The sequence below is a fragment of the Pongo abelii genome, chromosome 5 (assembly GCF_028885655.2).
Source record: "Pongo abelii isolate AG06213 chromosome 5, NHGRI_mPonAbe1-v2.0_pri, whole genome shotgun sequence".
Lineage (NCBI taxonomy): Eukaryota > Metazoa > Chordata > Mammalia > Primates > Hominidae > Pongo > Pongo abelii.
The window spans coordinates 120,478,334-120,496,383 of record NC_071990.2 but is presented as its reverse complement, the minus strand read 5'-3'; the positions used below and the strand labels follow the sequence as shown (position 1 = coordinate 120,496,383).

At 38.4% G+C, this 18,050-nt stretch overlaps 1 protein-coding gene across 1 annotated transcript in view; it reads left to right on the top strand.

Annotated features, from left to right (window-relative positions):
* The window catches only part of MAN1A1 (mannosidase alpha class 1A member 1), a 183,631-nt gene that overhangs the window by 143,337 nt on the left and 22,244 nt on the right, over positions 1-18,050 (top strand). The window contains exons 7-8 of the mRNA XM_002817302.5: positions 12,518-12,641; positions 16,102-16,195. Coding sequence (XP_002817348.1) covers positions 12,518-12,641; positions 16,102-16,195 — 218 coding nt within the window. The remainder of the gene's footprint in view (positions 1-12,517; positions 12,642-16,101; positions 16,196-18,050) is intronic.

Below are 18,050 nucleotides of genomic sequence, written 5' to 3'. Positions count from 1 at the left end.
TATACTTTAAGTTTTAGGGTACATGTGCACAACGTGCAGATTAGTTACATATGTATACCTGTGCCATGCTGCTGTGCTGCACCCATTAACTCGTCATTTAACATTAGGTGTATCTCCTAATGCTATCCTTCCCCCCTCCCCCCACCCCACAACAGGCCCCGGTGTGTGATGTTCCCCTTCGCGTGTCCATGTGTTCTCATTGTTCAGTTCCCACCTATGAGTGTAGTATCTCTAATTTCAAAATGCTATTCTGAGATTTTTATTTTAGCATTTTGTACTGCTTTCTAAAAAATACAGTTTCCAAAAGTTAACAGTTTTCTTGCATCAGCATTCATATATCTATTTCCTTAAAGGCAAAATAATGATGGTAATTTGTTTCAAAATACTATAGTGGGCCAAGTGTGATAGTTCATGCCTGTAATCTCAGCACTCTGGGAGGCCGAGGCAGGCAGATCACTTGAGCTCACAAGTTTGAGACCAGGCTGGGTAACATGGCGAAACCCCGTCTATACCAAAAATACAAAAAATTAGCCAGCCGTGGTGGTATGTGCCTCAGGAGGCTGAGGTGGGAAGAGTGCTTGAGCCCAGGAAGAGAGGCTGCAGTGAGCTGAGATCATGCCACTGTACTCCAACTTGGGTGACAGTGATACCCTGTCTAAAAAAACAAAACAAAAATACAAAATACTATAGTGATGTTTTTACCTTTTGCATTTTACAAACAATTTTTTATTTATTTATTTATTTATTTATTATTATACTTTAGGTTTTATGGTACATGTGCGCAATGTGCAGGTTAGTTACATATGTATACATGTGCCATGCTGATGCGCTGCACCCACCAACTCGTCATCTAGCATTAGGTATATCTCCCAATGCTATCCCTCCCCCCTCCCCCTACCCCACAACAGTCCCCGAAGTGTGATGTTCCCCTTCCTGTGTCCATGTGTTCTCATTGTTCAATTCCCACCTATGAGTGAGAATATGCGGTGTTTGGTTTTTTGTTCTTGTGATAGTTTACTGAGAATGATGATTTCCAATTTAATCCATGTCCCTACAAAGGACATGAACTCATCATTTTTGATGGCTGCATAGTATTCCATGGTGTATATGTGCCACATTTTCTTAATCCAGTCTATCATTGTTGGACGTTTGGGTTGGTTCCAAGTCTTTGCTATTGTGAATAATGCTGCAATAAACATACGTGTGCATGTGTCTTTATAGCAGCATAATTTATAGTCCTTTGGGTATATACCCAGTAATGGGATGGCTGGGTCAAATGGAATTTCTAGTTCTAGATCCCTGAGGAATCACCACACTGACTTCCACAAGGGTTGAACTAGTTTACAGTCCCACCAACAGTGTAAAAGTGTTCCTATTTCTCCACATCCTCTCCAGCACCTGTTGTTTCCTGACTTTTTAATGATTGCCATTCTAACTGGTGTGAGATGGTATCTCATTGTGGTTTTGATTTGCATTTCTCTGATGGCCAGTGATGGTGAGCATTTTTTCATGTGTTTTTTGGCTGCATAAATGTCTTCTTTTGAGAAGTGTCTCTTCATGTCCTTTGCCCACTTGTTGATGGGGTTGTTTGTTTTTTTCTTGTAAATTTGTTGGAGTTCATTGTAGATTCTGGATATTAGCCCTTTGTCAGATGAGTAGGTTGCGAAAATTTTCTCCCATTTTGTAGGTTGCCTGTTCACTCTGAGGGTAGTTTCTTTTGCTGTGCAGAAGCTCTTGAGTTTAATTAGATTCCATTTGTCAATTTTGGCTTTTGTTGCCATTGCTTTTGGTGTTTTAGACATGAAGTCCTTGCCCATGCCTATGTCCTGAATGGTAATGCCTAGGTTTTCTTCTAGGGTTTTTATGGTTTTAGGTCTAACGTTTAAGTCTTTAATCCATCTTGAATTGATTTTTGTATAAGGTGTAAGGAAGGGATCCAGTTTCAGCTTTCTACATATGGCTAGCCAGTTTTCCCAGCACCATTTATTAAATAGGGAATCCTTTCCCCATTGCTTGTTTTTCTCAGGTTTGTCAAAGATCAGATAGTTGTAGATATGCGGCATTATTTCTGAGGGCTCTGTTCTGTTCCATTGATCTATATCTCTGTTTTGGTACCAGTACCATGCTGTTTTGGTTACTGTAGCCTTGTAGTACAGTTTGAAGTCAAGTAGTGTGATGCCTCCAGCTTTGTTCTTTTGGCTTAGGATTGACTTGGTGATGCAGGCTCTTTTTTGGTTCCATATGAACTTTAAAGTAGTTTTTTCCAATTCTGTGAAGAAAGTCATTGGTAGCTTGATGGGGATGGCATTGAATCTGTAAATTACCTTGGGCAGTATGGCCATTTTCACGATACTGATTCTTCCTACCCATGAGCATGGAATGTTCTTCCATTTGTTTGTATCCTCTTTTATTTCCTTGAGCAGTGGTTTGTAGTTCTCCTTGAAGAGGTCCTTCACCTCCCTTGTAAGTTGGATTCCTAAGTATTTTATTCTCTTTGAAGCAATTGTGAATGGGAGTTCATTCATGATTTGGCTCTCTGTTTGTCTGTTATTGGTGTATAAGAATGCTTGTGATTTTTGTACATTGATTTTGTATCCTGAGACTTTGCTGAAGTTGCTTATCAGCTTAAGGAGTTTTTGGGCTGAGACAATGGGGTTTTCTAGATATACAATCATATCATCTGCAAACAGGGACAATTTGACTTCCTCTTTTCCTAATTGAATACCCTTGATTTCCTTCTCCTGCCTAATTGCCCTGGCCAGAACTTCCAACACTATGTTGAATAGAAGTGGTGAAAGAGAGCATCCCTGTCTTGTGCCAGTTTTCAAAGGGAATGCTTCCAGTTTTTGCCCATTCAGTATGATATTGGCTGTGGATTTGTCATAGATAGCTCTTATTATTTTGAGATACGTCCCATCAATACCTAATTTATTGAGAGTTTTTAGCATGAAGGGTTGTTGAATTTTGTCAAAGGCCTTTTCTGCATCTATTGAGATAATCATGTGGTTTTTGTCTTTGGTTCTGTTTATATGCTGGATTACATTTATTGATTTGTGTATATTGAACCAGCCTTGCATCCCAGGGATGAAGCCCACTTGATCATGGTGGATAAGCTTTTTGATGTGCTGCTGGATTCAGTTTGCCAGTATTTTATTGAGGATTTTTGCATCAATGTTCTTCAAGAATATTGGTCTAAAATTCTCTTTTTTGGTTGTGTCTCTGCCCGGCTTTGGTATCAGGATGATGCTGGCCTCATAAAATGAGTTAGGGAGTATTCCCTCTTTTTCTGTTGATTGGAATAGTTTCAGAAGGAATGGTACCAGTTCCTCCTTGTACCTCTGGTAGAATTCGGCTGTGAATCCATCTGGTCCTGGACTTTTTTTGGTTGGTAAGCTATTGATTATTGCCACAATTTCAGCTCCTGTTATTGGTCTATTCAGAGATTCAACTTCTTCCTGGTTTAGTCTTGGGAGGGTGTATGTGTTGAGGAATTTATCCATTTCTTCTAGATTTTCTAGTTTATTTGCGTACAGGTGTTTGTAGTATTCTCTGATGGTAGTTTGTATTTCTGTGGGATCGGTGGTGATATCCCCTTTATCATTTTTTATTGCATCTATTTGATTCTTCTCTCTTTTTTTCTTTATTAATCTTGCTAGCGGTCTATCAATTTTGTTGATCCTTTCAAAAAACCAGCTCCTGGATTCATTAATTTTTTGAAGGGTTTTTTGTGTCTCTATTTCCTTCAGTTCTGCTCTGATTTTAGTTATTTCTTGCCTTCTGCTAGCTTTTGAATGTGTTTGCTCTTGCTTTTCTAGTTCTTTTAATTGTGATGTTAGAGTGTCAATTTTGGATCTTTCCTGCTTTCTCTTGTGGGCATTTAGTGCTATAAATTTCCCTCTACACACTGCTTTGAATGCATCCCTAAGATTCTGGTATGTTGTGTCTTGGTTTTTGTTGGTTTCAAAGAACATCTTTATTTCTGCCTTCATTTCGTTATGTACCCAGTAGTCATTCAGGAGCAGGTTGTTCAGTTTCCATGTAGTTGAGCGATTTTGAGTGAGATTCTTAATCCTGAGTTCTACTTTGATTGCACTGTGATCTGAGAGATAGTTTGTTGTAATTTCTGTTCTTTTACATTTACATTGTTTGAGAGTAATCTCTGAATCTGTTTGTTTTTATCACAAGCTATGCGCACATTTTTATTTGTGCATTACTTCGTTCATAAAAAAACCAAAAGTAAGAAAAGCTACCATTTTAAATTATAAGATGGTTTAATTAACTGTCTGGTTTCTTTTGGTTGGGTAGATGCATTTAATTTGAAGAGAAATATCTAAACTTACCTCACGCAGCTTAAAAATTACACCCTAATTATTGATCCTGATTACCTCGACATCATCTGTTTTCCTAAACTCCCTTCATATTAATTCATCATTTGGGAATTTGAATACCATTTTCTCCCTGTGGGTTCCTTAATAGCATCCATTTTACTGATCCTGCCGTAAAACAGTTGATTACCCACTCTGAAGGGTAGTGATAATGAATGTATTAGGCATCAAGGAATGAATCCGTTCCACTTAATCCTAAGTAGTTTAATATCCGGACAAAACCTACAGTAAGGATCTGCTGAAATGGGTAATAAGATATCAGTGTGTTTCATATACCAATCAGATGAAGTTCAGTTTATTTTATAGAAGTTTAATTAGACCCTCTTGATCTTGGCTAAGTAATGCCCAGAGGAGGAACAGAAATTGTTTTCCAAAAACTGTTTTTCCTCTACTTAGCTGTCAGAACAAAATTTAATTGAGTTGCAATTGAGACCCCAATCCTCCAACATTTCAGGGTAGGACATCTTGATCATCAAAAATAACCTGAGCATATTTCCTAGGGTGTTTGGTGTTTGGATGGCACGGTAACAGGCGTAGAGTAAGCACTCAGTAAATTATGCCTGACTGACTGGCTCAGTCTTAAGTTGCTGAGTTTGGCAAGATGCATCCCTGAAGTGCTTACTTTTTAACCTGTTGAACAGAATCACTTAATATTGGCCTTTATGCCTTAGAATTTCTGCCAAAAACTACTATTACTTTTGGTATAATTGATAGTGAACTGTTCTTCCCAATAGTAATTGCTCTTGTGCTTCAGCTGGGCCCTGAGTCTAATGGTGCCAGACTTGTAGCTTTCATGGGCCAGGTAAAAATTTTCCTAATTATTGAGAGACTGGCCTTAGGTTACCAATGTTTTTATTTCATTTAAAAAGTATACCAAAAAAAAACCTACTATTGGCCGGGCACAGTGGCTCACACCTGTAATCCCAGCACTTTGGGAGGCCGAGGTGAGCAGATCACGAGGTCAGGAGATCGAGACCATCCTGGCTAACATGGTGAAACCCTGTCTCTGCTAAAAATGCAAAAAATTAGCCAGGTGTGGTGGCAGGCACCTGTAATCCCAGCTACTCAGGAGGCTGAGGCAGGAGAATTGCTTGAACCCAGGAGGTGGAGGTTGCAGTGAGCCGAGATTGCACCACTGCACTCTAGCCTGGGCGACAGAGCGAGATTCCATCTCAAAAAAAAAAAAAACCCTACTATTATTTCATTTAAAAAAAAAAAAAGCTTAACATCACAAAAATAGGAAGGACAGAGATTCAGAATAAAAGACAGTCATTTAAATTGAATAAAATTTAAGCCTTCATAAGAAGTTACCACCCTGTCATTATTTTCCTCATTTCACCTTTTCTTGACTCTTAGAAGTCACTTCAGACCATTGCAAATTGGTGATAGTAAATCATGGGATCAGCCTGGAAGAGGAAGTTTTCCTTAAATTGGCTATAAGAGGGGCATGTATGTGGTGACACTAAATATGGGATTAGATTATCTAGATTAAGTTTGGGGTGGGAACCAATGACACAACCTCTTTGTTTTTGCTTTTCAGTTTTATTCAATTAAGCATGTATTGAGCACTGCTGTTTCTTGGCACTGCTGTAGACTTTGGGATAAAACACGTGCATGATGCACAGATCTCTGTTGCTGATGATCTTAGAAACTAGGAGAAGCGAGTAATACTGGCCGCACTGGCTACAGTAAGAGACCATAGGACAGAATTTGGAGAGTTACTAAAAGCCTGAAGTCTGTACTGATTTCATGTGTCTTAAGCCATAGATGATCCACAGACCCATAGAATGAAAGACAAAGATGGACAAACGTAGCCAAATTTCACTATGGTGTTAGTGTCTTCAGTACTGTCTTGAAATGAAAATATGTGTTTAACTCTTACAATGATGGGACAGTTGTATCTAAAATCAAAGTAAGGGGAAATTTTAAGAGATGTTTGGCAAACTAATTTCATATATTATTATTTCTGAAGATGGAATATACTATGCTTCTATTCCATCTTGAAGCTTATTAGAAAAATATCTTGATATAAGTGATTGTGTGTAGATTTCCCCTCCCCGGTTTTAAAAGGACTCAATATGATTATTTACAACAAGTGGATATGCAATATCCCAAGGGCTATGGAGGCTACCATATGAGGTGGGATATCATTGGCCCACACTGTAAAGAGAAATAGCTCTGTAAGTAGTGGGTGTTTATGTCTCTAATACACATTCCCAAGTCCTTCCTCATTATCAGTTTAGATAATTAAACTAACATCTTCCAGCTGGAATCTTTGTACACATTTTTGTCTGAAAATAAGTTAACTTTAAAAAGAAATGATTCATAAACATGACAGGAATGGAAAAAAACTAGACACACCACTGAATTGTTTATAGTGGCAAAAATATAAAAATAAATTAGCTTCAGTGTCCATTGCTGCAGTGAGTTTAAATAAATCGGAATATATCCTTGGAAAATTTTTTTAAATAATGTATCTATTTAGTCAGATAGTATGCACTCAACAGCAATAATGATGTACATTGATTGGCATGGAAAATGTTTGTGAAAAATGCAGTGTATATTTAAAGCAACATGTAGGACTGATTTTTTTTTTAAGTGGTGTATATGCATGCCCATCTAAATACACCAAATTGCTTTTTCATCAGTTCTGTTCGCCTTTTTGGTGGTGGTCTCTGAAGCTATTGATAGAATATCCCAACTTGCCCAGTAACTGGATAGAAACTGCACTCGACTTATCTGCAATTTGTTAATAGAAGTTAGCAAGGAGATCTTACCCAGAAGATAGATGGGAACGACAAATATGGCATCTTTGAACCTCTCAGGAGCAAGTTATTTGTGGAATCAGAGAGTGCCTCTCGCCATCTTTGTCTTCATAACCCCCATCTTCCTGCACAGCCCAAGATAGATGTAAGAACAGCAGTACTGAGAGTCAGAGTAAACTAAATTGTTACATCTTCAGTTTCAGCTCTGTCTAAAACAACTACCCGTGATGAGATGGAGCAAAATATGACATTATTTTGGCCCTTAGTTAAAAAGTTGTGTGGAGATTTACCCTGCTGCTGTTTGAAAGCAGGAAGCTGGGATTTATGGGTTAATTCAGTAAATAGCTGCCCTCTATTAGCCACCTTTCCCCAGAGGGATAGTCATTGGGAAGTCATCCTCCACAGTCAGAGTTTCTGCAAACTGCTATAGAATCGTGGCTAGTCTTAGAATGCCAGTCCCCTGGAATTGTTATTCCAGCTCTTAGTGAGGTCTTAAGAGTGTAAACTTGAAAGATCGGCACTGTGCAAACCTTTTCAAGAAGGATGCATTTGTAAGTGAAGCCAAAATTGCTTCATCTAAAAATCAGTTCACTTTGAGAATACAGCTAAATGACACAATCGTTGATGAAATTTCTGATTAGTCTTTCCCAATCTGTGCTAAAATCCAAAAGGAATCATGCTGGATTATCTGCTCTTTTGAGTTAAATATCCCTGTTTGCCATTCTATTTGCATACATGACTGAGGCTTTGCAATAATTGTATGGGATGTGAGGGAGTCTTTTTCTTCCAAAAATTGATAGCTGTATAACCCCAAGGAGTCAGCTGTATTCTGGACTATGAACTTGAATGAAGTTTGTTTACGGCTCAGAAATTATTCAAACCAGAATTCTCAAGAAAATTAATTTTGGTTCATTTCCCATTTTGCATAAAATAGCAAGCAGTGAGGAAGAATAAATCGAAAGTCATAGCTAATCAAGACTTTATAACTATTTAATGCTTTGTTTATATATTCATCTGGCAATTTTTAGAATTGCTTCAGTTCTGTAAATTATCTGGTACATTTGATGATAATAGGTAGCCAAATATATGTGTTAATGATCCAAATTGTATCGGGACAGTCACTGTAACCTATACCTTTTTTTTTTTTTTTTTGAGACAGGGTCTTACTCTATCACCCTGGCTAGAGTGCAATGGCAATCGGCTCACTGCAACCTCTGCCTCCCAGGCTCAAGTGATCCTCCTGCCTCCACTTCCCAAGTAGCTGGGACTACAGGTGCACGCCACCATGCCCAGCTAATTTTTGTATTTTTTGTAGAGATGGGGGTCTCACTATGTTGCCCAGGCTGGTCTCGAACTCCTGGACCCAAGTGGGCTGGCTGCCTCAGCTTCCCAAAGTGCTGGGATTACCAGAATGATGCATCACACACAGCAACCTGTACCTTGAGTTACCTTAATTTAAGATTATTTTGAAAGAATACACCATCAATCCAGAACAATCCTCCAACTAGTTGAATCATTTCAGGCTCTAGGAAAAGAGTTAGCATCTCTCCCATAGGATTCAGATATGAGTAGATTAGCACCATTAGTACTGTGGTTCCTTCCTCCGGCCTTATTAACCATTCCCAGGAGACAGGAGGAAAAGCACATAAAGCCCATTGCTATCAGAGCTCTGAGGTCTGTAAATAATTATGCCTTCTTGTTTTTGAGTAAAGTAGGATGAAGTATATTACCACAGTTAATAAACTACATTCAAATTATAGCCTCCAAAGCAACAAAAGCATCCCACACTTTCAAAAGATCATAGTGACTCAATTCCTTTAAAGAGATGTTTCTAATTATAGTTGCCAAAATCTATTATTTTAGTTGTGATATATTTCTTTTTAAATATTTATTACCTTTATAGAATACTGAAAATTTAAAAATTGAAATATATACATTAAGTAATACTCCAGTTTAAAATGGAAGAAGTAGGAATTGGAAGAAACAGAAATAAATAATTAGAGTGATGTAGAAGTTGGAAGTTCTGCTGCAGAATCCTTTGAACCAAACACTTGGCAGCTCCCCGGACCATATTTATTGCCTTTTTGTGTATATATTTCCACTGGCCGACTTGTCATCTTGGCTTAAAATGTAGTCATTGTAACAAGATTGGTAATATTTAAATATCTTTTCCTTTCATGCCTGTCTTATGGAACTAATGGTTTCTGAACACAAACTATTATTTTTTCTTTAAAATATTTTTCTAAATATTATTAGTTTTTGTAAAATAGGCCAGATAAAGAACACCATAGCTGTCTTTAAAATACTGTCGTAATGGAACTGAAGTTAGAGACGTTTTAAATCTCCCACTGCCATAGATAAAATTCGTTTTGGGCCCAGCCTCACCTTTGGTAACCGGGAATGCCTGAGACACTGTGACCCCCCCACCAGACCAAGGGAGCTGAACTCTCTCTGGCCTCATTTACCTTTGTCACCAACCCCCCCATTTTAGTGTCAAATGCCCATGTCCATACATCATTTTAAACATTAAAGCCTTACAAACACATAGATTCCTCGGTAGATTTATAGAATTTAAAAGACAAAAATGACTTTAGAAATCATTCAGTTCATCTCCCTCAATCTGTGAGTGACCAAAGCTTACATGCTTGCTATGCAAGACAAGAGGCAGCCATTTCTCTGAGACACAGACACACATTTCAGCTGTGGCGGCCTGTGGTAGATAGATGTGTGCCCCATGTCCTCATCTAATGTCTGTAGTTGTGCCATCTCTAATTTCTTGAACCCCTTCCCTGACTTATAAAGAGCCAGTACAACCGTTGATCTCATAAGTAATCTTACTGAAATACATTAATTCTGCAGACTGAATGAATGGTAACCAAAGATGTCCTTTCATATGACCATACTTTATATTCTAAATCCAGTTTTCTTTCTATTAGCATAACATTTCCTCTGCTAGTGATTTTAATGTTCTTTCTTCCGTGGTTGGGGGTTGAGGGGGTGGTGACAGAAAAGAGTACCATTTTCCTTCTGATATGAATGTGTACAAAGAGGGAGGAAGGATAAATTTAACTCTTTTTAAATTAAATGTTAAGAAATGTTTCTAAACATATTGAATGCTTTTCCAGTGTATCTCTGGTTTTCTCTTGGTTCACCACATTAATGGCAGAGAACAAATACATGGATACAAAGTAATTTGAGGTTTTGTTTAGTACATATATATTGCTTAACTTTCTCATCTGAGTGTGCTACCGCGTGCTCTAATCCCCAAACTTAACCAGTCCCTGAAGATCTGGAAGGCGGGCTAGGCTTCCTCAACACTGTGTTCTCTTTCTTTTCCAGGATGAAGTCATCATCTCCTCTTACCCTGATATTGCCTTATGTCGCAGCTTTGTTTTTAATATTTCTCCAGACCACAGAAATTTGTAGTTTTGCTAAATAGGCTTATTGACGTTGGTCAGTGATGGAGTGATTGGAATATAAAACATTGATATGTCATGACACCTAGTTTATGACCAATTACCATGTGCATTTGCCATATGTTAGTAAACTTTGAAAGTAGCTATTCATCCTATTTGGATGATTGGAAATTCTTTTTTATAAGCCAACTATGAAAATAAAACCTGACTCACATTCCCGGAGCCTAATAAATTTAGGACATTTTGTAAAATAAATGAATATATCATTTTCCAATCTCTGTGTCTTATTTCTCTTTACTTTTTCTTAGATGTACTGTATATCAGTGTTTTGGAGGAAACTCTAGGTTTTGCTATAGAAAGGAGCAGGAAGTGAGAGTGAGGCGAGCCCAGGACTGCAAGCGCCAGTCATCCTCATGGTTTCTCTCTTCCTCAGCATTCCTCAGCAACCTGACAGCAGATGCTAGGACAGGACTGAAAGGGTTTACCCAGAGCTGTGACTGATACATGGCAAAAAACAAAGTGGGGGTCGACACCAAAAGCAGCATTTTGATGGGGTCTACCTTAGAAAGAGAGGAAAGCGAGAATTCCACAAGCCGTTAAGACCTGGCTCCAGCCTACCTTCCAGTCTTCTCTCCCACCAACCTCTCTTCCCTCCATTCTGCAGTGTAAGAGCTGCCTCTGGTTCCTGGCCAGCCCCTCTGCTGGTATGTTCTCCCTTGCCCAGATTCTCATCATTTTTTCCTCACCAACTCGTACTTACCCTTCAAGAATCAACTCAGGAGTCTCTTCCTTGAAGGAGTCTTCTGTGATCCATCCCCACCACACTGGATTGTGTGTCCCAGCTTTAGATGCTCAGAGAACTCTTCACACATTTATCTCGGCATTCGTCATATGTGATTGGAACTATTTATGCTTAGTTCTTGTTCAGTCATTACACTATTAGGTCTTTGAGAAAAAGTGATTGATTATCATAACCATGCTTGTAACCCAGTGCCATGTTAGTCATAGCAAATAGTAGGCATGCACTAAATGTGCATCTAAACTAAAAGTGTGAGATTTTAGCTATCAGAAAGGGAATTTATTAGGAGAATAACGAACTTTATTCTTTTAATTACCACATCTTTCTTGAAGTGTTAAGTGGCTCTCCAGAAATAAACTGTACCCAAGAGTACTGCCATGTCTCAGGAGTCACCTTATGTGTATTTGTATGTATGTATGTTTATAACTTTTTTAAAAGGCCTAGTTTTTTAAAAAAGCATTTCTCCAAGAAAGGCAATGAAGCAGTAATTTCTGAAGCTCATGGCTTTGACCTTTCCAGATTTTTATAACATAATTTTGTTGAGATTCTTGATCATAGGTTATATAGAGTACAGAATGAGTTAGCACCTTAGGTAATATGCTTAGAAAAAGATAAAATAGTGTGAAGATACACGTAAGAAAGAAAGTGGTAAATGCAGGAAGATTTGGGGAGGGATGAAGTGAGTGTATAATTAGTGAATCTTTGAAATTTATCTTCTATCCAAATAAAATTTTGTATATAATGTGAATGTCCAAAATTCCTTGGACTCTCGGGCTGAAATTAAAATGTTGAAGAGCTTTATGTGGCATTTGGGCATGGTGGGAGTGTTTTGTTCAGATTTTCTTTTATATTCTACGTGGAATGGTTATACATCTATATAGCACCTGTACTTTCCAAAAGATTTGCCTGTTCACCAACAGCAAGTACTCAGCAGGTTTTTTCTAAATTAAGTCAATGGTAATTTTCAATTTGGAGATAGGGGTCAAACCCTAAAACTGGTAGCCAAAGAAGACAGTGCTTGGTTTTATAATATCTAGAGTGGACTATTAGCTAGGATGCCTTTTTTTTTAAAGCTATTTCATGTCTACTATTTAGATAGTGAAAAATGGAGTTAGTCTGACCCATAACTCTTCGATGTCATCTCTTCTTCAGTGGTATTGGAAGGAACTGGCCCTGGGCCTCTGGAGGCAGCAGTATTCTGGCAGAATTTGGAACCCTGCATTTGGAGTTTATGCACTTGAGCCACTTATCAGGAAACCCCATCTTTGCTGAAAAGGTGAGATTCTTCAATATGCCTTGGCCTGCAGAGCAACACTTACGAGAAACAGTATCCTCTCTGAGAAGGTTTAGGAATTTTTGATGTGTAAATAATAACCAAACTTGTTATAGCTCTTTCTGAAGTTTTGCAACATGCAGCATTTCATTTAGCCAAACTGTAAACCTACAGCCTTTCCAGTACACCACTCTAGCTCAGGTTGTGAGGGCACGGCTTCCACTTCTGGTTCCCTCTACCTTAAGTTAGTTACTTAACTCATCTGAAGTTTGTTTCCTCATCTAAAAATATTTAGTAATAAATGCACTACATGAGCCAACTATGTGAAAGACAAACTGAAAGTGTTACACAAATGTGATGTTGCACCTGAATTGGTCTCTTGTTTTCCGAAAGCAAACCCATCAATATTTGGATAAATTCATGTTCCCCCCATCACTCTACTTTTATTTTCAACCTGCTTTTTGGCTTCCCTTTATAGTAAAATTCCTGGAAAGAGTCATCGCTGTTGTCTACTTTTCAAGTCTCTTGAACCTGCTCCAGTAGGACTTTTCCCCCAGCCACACCTGTCGCAGTGACCAGTGAGCACAACAGTGCTAAAGCCACTTACCATTCTCCCCTTCATCTTCCTTGCCCTCTCAGCATTCGACACAGTCAGTCAGTTCTTCGTTCCTGAGATACACTTTGCACTTGGCATGTAATACTCTCCCAGTTTGTCTCCTCTTTTGCTGGATGCTCCTTCTGTCTTTTTTGTGACCTCCTCAACACCCCACCCTCTAAATATTGGAAAGCCCTAGCACTCACTCCTGTGCCTCTTCTTTTTTATATTCACTCCCTACATTGTTGCATCCAGTCTCTGGGCTTTACATACCATCTCTATACTCTAGACTCCCAAGTTTATTATTTCAGTTCCAACCTGTCCCCTGAACTCCAGACTCTATATCTGTTTATTAAACATCTCCACTAAGAGGCCCGATAGAGAAGTGCCACTTAAAATGCCTCGGACTTAACGCCTAGACGTGCTTCTCCTCCAGTCTCTGCTCTCTTGGTAAATGACATCTCACTGTACCCAGTGGTCTCCTCCTAGTTCTTCTTTTTGGTAAACCCCAGGCCCAGTCCACTAAGAAATCCTTTGGGTGTCTCACTGCCTCTACTGCTGTCCTGATCTGGGATCCATCAGGTCACTTGGTATACTGTATGTCCACCATACAGTAGCCACCTGACCACCACTTCCTCACTTACCCCCTCAGCCTTCCTATGACACTCAGAGTAAAATAGGCCCTTATAGTGGCCTGTGGGGCCTGGGTGTCCTGAGCCCTGGCTCTCCTCTCCTCTGCCTGCTGACATTCTCCCCTTTGCCTCCTCACCTCTGGCCTCAGTAGCATTGCAAACCTGCTGTCTCCTCAGGGCCTTTGTACTTGCTCCTCTCTCTGTTCCGAGTGCTTTTCCTCCACATTTCCAAGTGGCCTACTCCCTCACTTCTTTAATATTCTGCTCAAACACCTCCGCCTCGCCGGGCCACTCTGACTAACATGAGATAGCCTCTCCACATCACCCTGTCCCATTACTCTCAATCAGCTCGGGCTACCATAACAAAAATGCAGCCAGAAACAACCAAAATTTATTTCTTACAGTTCTGGAGGCTGGGAAGTCCGAGATCAAACTGCCCATGAGGTAGGTTTCATTCTGAGCCTCTTCCCTGGGCTTGTAGATGACGAGCACTGTCCCAGTGTGTGTTCATATGATGTCTTCTTTGTGCTGTGAGGGAGAGAAGGAGTCACAGAGAGAGAGAGAGCTCTTGTGTCTCTTATGAGGGCACTAATCCCATTTAAGGCTGTACTGTCATAACCTAATTGCCATCTCCAAATAAATCTCCAAATACAATCACACTGGGAAGTAGGGTTTCAGCATATGAATTTAGGGGTATGCAGTTCAATCCATAGCACCCTTTTATTTTTTCCACAGTATTTATCATCTCCTGACATACTATACAGTTAGGTGTTGCTTAACAGTGTTTCAGTCAACAATGGACCCACATATATGACAGTGGTCCTGTAAGTTTATAATGGAGTTGAAAAAATTCCTACGGCCTTGTGAGATCATAATTGTCATAATGTCATAGTGCAATGCATTACTTACATGTTTATGGTGGTGTTGGCATAAACATACTCTACTGCCAGTCATATAAAAGTATAGCACATATAAGTATGTACAGTACATAATATTTGATAATTAAAGTAAATGACTGCATTACTGATTTATGTACTACTATGGTTTTTATTGTTATTTTAGAATGTACCACTTTTTTTTAAGTTAGCTGTAGAAGCAAGGTCCTTCAAGAGGTATTCCTCTTCAAGGCATTGTTATCACAGGAGTTGACAGCTCCATGCATGTTACTGCCCCTGAAAGACCTTCCAGTGGGATAAGATGTAGAAGTGGAAGACAGTGATATTGATGGTCCTGCTCTGTGGAGTCCTAAGCTAATGTGTATATGTGTCTTAGTTCTTAACAAAAAGTTTAAAAAGTTAAACAACTTTAAAAAGAAATTTTAAATAGAAAAAAGCTTATAAATAAGAATATAAAGAAAGAAAATATTTTGGTACAGCTATACAAAGTGTGTTTTAAGCTAATGGTTATTACAAAAGAGTCAAAATTTTTTTTAATTAAAAAGCTTATAAAGTAAAATTACAGTAAACTAAGGTTAATTTATTATTGAAGGAAAAATACTTTTATAAATGTATTAATAATGGCTAAGTGTACCATGTTTATAAAGTTTACAGTAGTATACAGTAACGTCCCAGGCCTTCACATTCACTCGTTACTCATTTACTAACTCATCTACTGCAACTTCTAGTCCTGCGAGTTTCATTCATGATAAATGCCCTATACAAACTGCCCTGTTTTTATGTATAGGGTTATAAAATGTATAACCCTATGGAAAGGTATCATTTTTCATCTTTTATAGTGTATTTTTCTATGTTTAGATACATAAATACTTCAGTACAGTAACATACGCTACACAGGTTTTGTAACCTAGAAACAGTAGGCTGTGCCAACTACATTTGTGACAGTGTACTCTATGATGTTTGTACAACAATTAAATTGCCTGTTTCCCAGCATGTATCCCTGTCGTTAAGTGACACATGACTAGACTTATTAATTTATTTATCTATTATTTATTGTCTGTCCCATCCCACTAGGTTGCACAATTCTAAGAGTGCAGTGACTTTGTTTATCCACTGGCCCCGTGTTCCTAGTATGGCATATGGCATCTGGCTAATGGTAGATAACTAATCAGTGTGACTATATTCACTTACTGCCATTATGTTTGTAATAATAAGCTAACAGCAATTATCTTTGTTCTAACTCTGCATCATTTAAGTCAACTTGTGTGTTCAAGAAGAAGAAGAATGGCATGAAAATTGTTTTTTAGATTTTCACAGTAACCTTTTATTTTCTATTATAGGTAATGAATATTCGAACAGTACTGAACAAACTGGAAAAACCACAAGGCCTTTATCCTAACTATCTGAATCCCAGTAGTGGACAGTGGGGTCAACGTAAGTCAGAAGATTTGCATTATTATAGCTCTTTTTGGTACTGTACTCATAGAGGGAGAGAAAGCACAAAAGCAGCACAGATTTTGTTGAGAAATGTTTAGAAAAGGAAAAAAGGGCATGGCTCCTTTGATAAACAGGCTGCTGTCATCAGATCGTGTTACCAGGAAACTGGATTGTGTATTTTTCATATATAACTCCAAGTGTGATGACATATAAGCACATTTAAAGCTATTAATCAGAAAGGGAGGATCTGGCCAGAGTAGTGTGGGGATGTTAACCTGTAACAAGCTGGTCATGTGGATAGAAAGGAAATTCATTCCTTTGTACTAATGACTATGAGGGTTTTATAGAGAGTAGGTAGACCATTCTGCTTCCTAACATTCTGTTTCTGCATGGCTATATAATGAGAGAGGAGCCTGAATTTTTAAGAGTTGGGAAATTGGAAGAGCAAACAGCCTGTTTTTCTCTTCTTAATTTTAAGCTGCCAGATATAAAGGTTTCTTACCAGTAGAATTACCTTTAGGATGAGAGAAAGTATTGCACAAGGACTTTTGATCCTAGAAGCCTGCACTTAAGACTCTTCAGATGATTTTGAGCAGGGGCGTAAAGATTCAGAGTAGTTGAAAGAAATGTTCTCAAGCTGATTTGGAAAAACAGTAGTAGATTAAATAGCTGAAAACAAGTGAAGAATATTGAGATACCCAACTGTGGCAAGAGTACACTGCCTTAAGATTTTACTCTAATTTGAGTTTTTTCTTTATATTTTAATATCATGTTCTTAGATACCTCACTATTACTTTAGAAGTAATTTTCTTAAAGAATAATTTAATAGGAAAGAATATGCTAAAATCCATATGCTAAAATATGTCTGTAGCTCTGGAAGGCCTAGCTGTTGAAACCTTAGGACTGTAGTCAAGGTTACCACTTACCTAAGTGTGGTCAGCAGATCACTGGAAGTCCTTGAGACCTCTGAGGAGGCCCACAAGGTCAAAACTATTTTTATTATAATACTAGTATAATAATATATAATATCAAGACATATAATACATGTCTTAGTCATATTTACTAAGCCAGTACACAGTATCTTGCACTTAGTGGATGTTTACTTACTTAAATTTTGTGAATACATATGTGCTGTGTATCTCATCTTTCTGCCTCTGCTTTTAATAGTGGTACTTTGAAAGACTTTCTGCCTTTTCTAATGTGTTGATATTTACACCTACAGTGTTAGGTGATACTGCTGAAGCCTCACTGAGAACAAAGTTAAACAAACACCAAATAGCACTAATATCCATATTTTTTCTTTTTTTTTTTTCTTTTTTGTGGGACAGGGTCCCACTGTGTCACCCAGGCTGGAGTACAGTGGTATGATCTCAGCTCATTGCAACCTCTGCCTCCTGGGCTCAAGCTGGGCTCAAACTATCTTCCCACCTCAGCCCCCCCGAGTAGCTGGGACTACAGATACACGATGCCATGCTCAGCCAATTTTTAAATTTTTTTTTTTTTTTTTTTTTTGGTAGAGACAAGGTCTCATATTTCCCAGGCTGGCCTCAAACTTTTAGGCTTGAGCGATCCCTTTGCCTTGGCTTCCCAAAGTGCTGGGATTACAGGCATGAGCCACCACACCAGCCCCCATTGTATTCTTAATAGCATTTAAAAAAAGGATACTGGTTTCACTTATGAATGTGCTTAATGAAACAGTAAAAAAAAAATTAGTGATTCTAATAAATATCAACCCGTGAGTACACACCTTTGTCATGTTCTGTGAGATGAAATGGAAAATACTCACAAATCACTCCTGCTGAATTATGAAAAATGATAGTTGCATCAAGGAAAAGCTCTTGGGTGTTTGAGT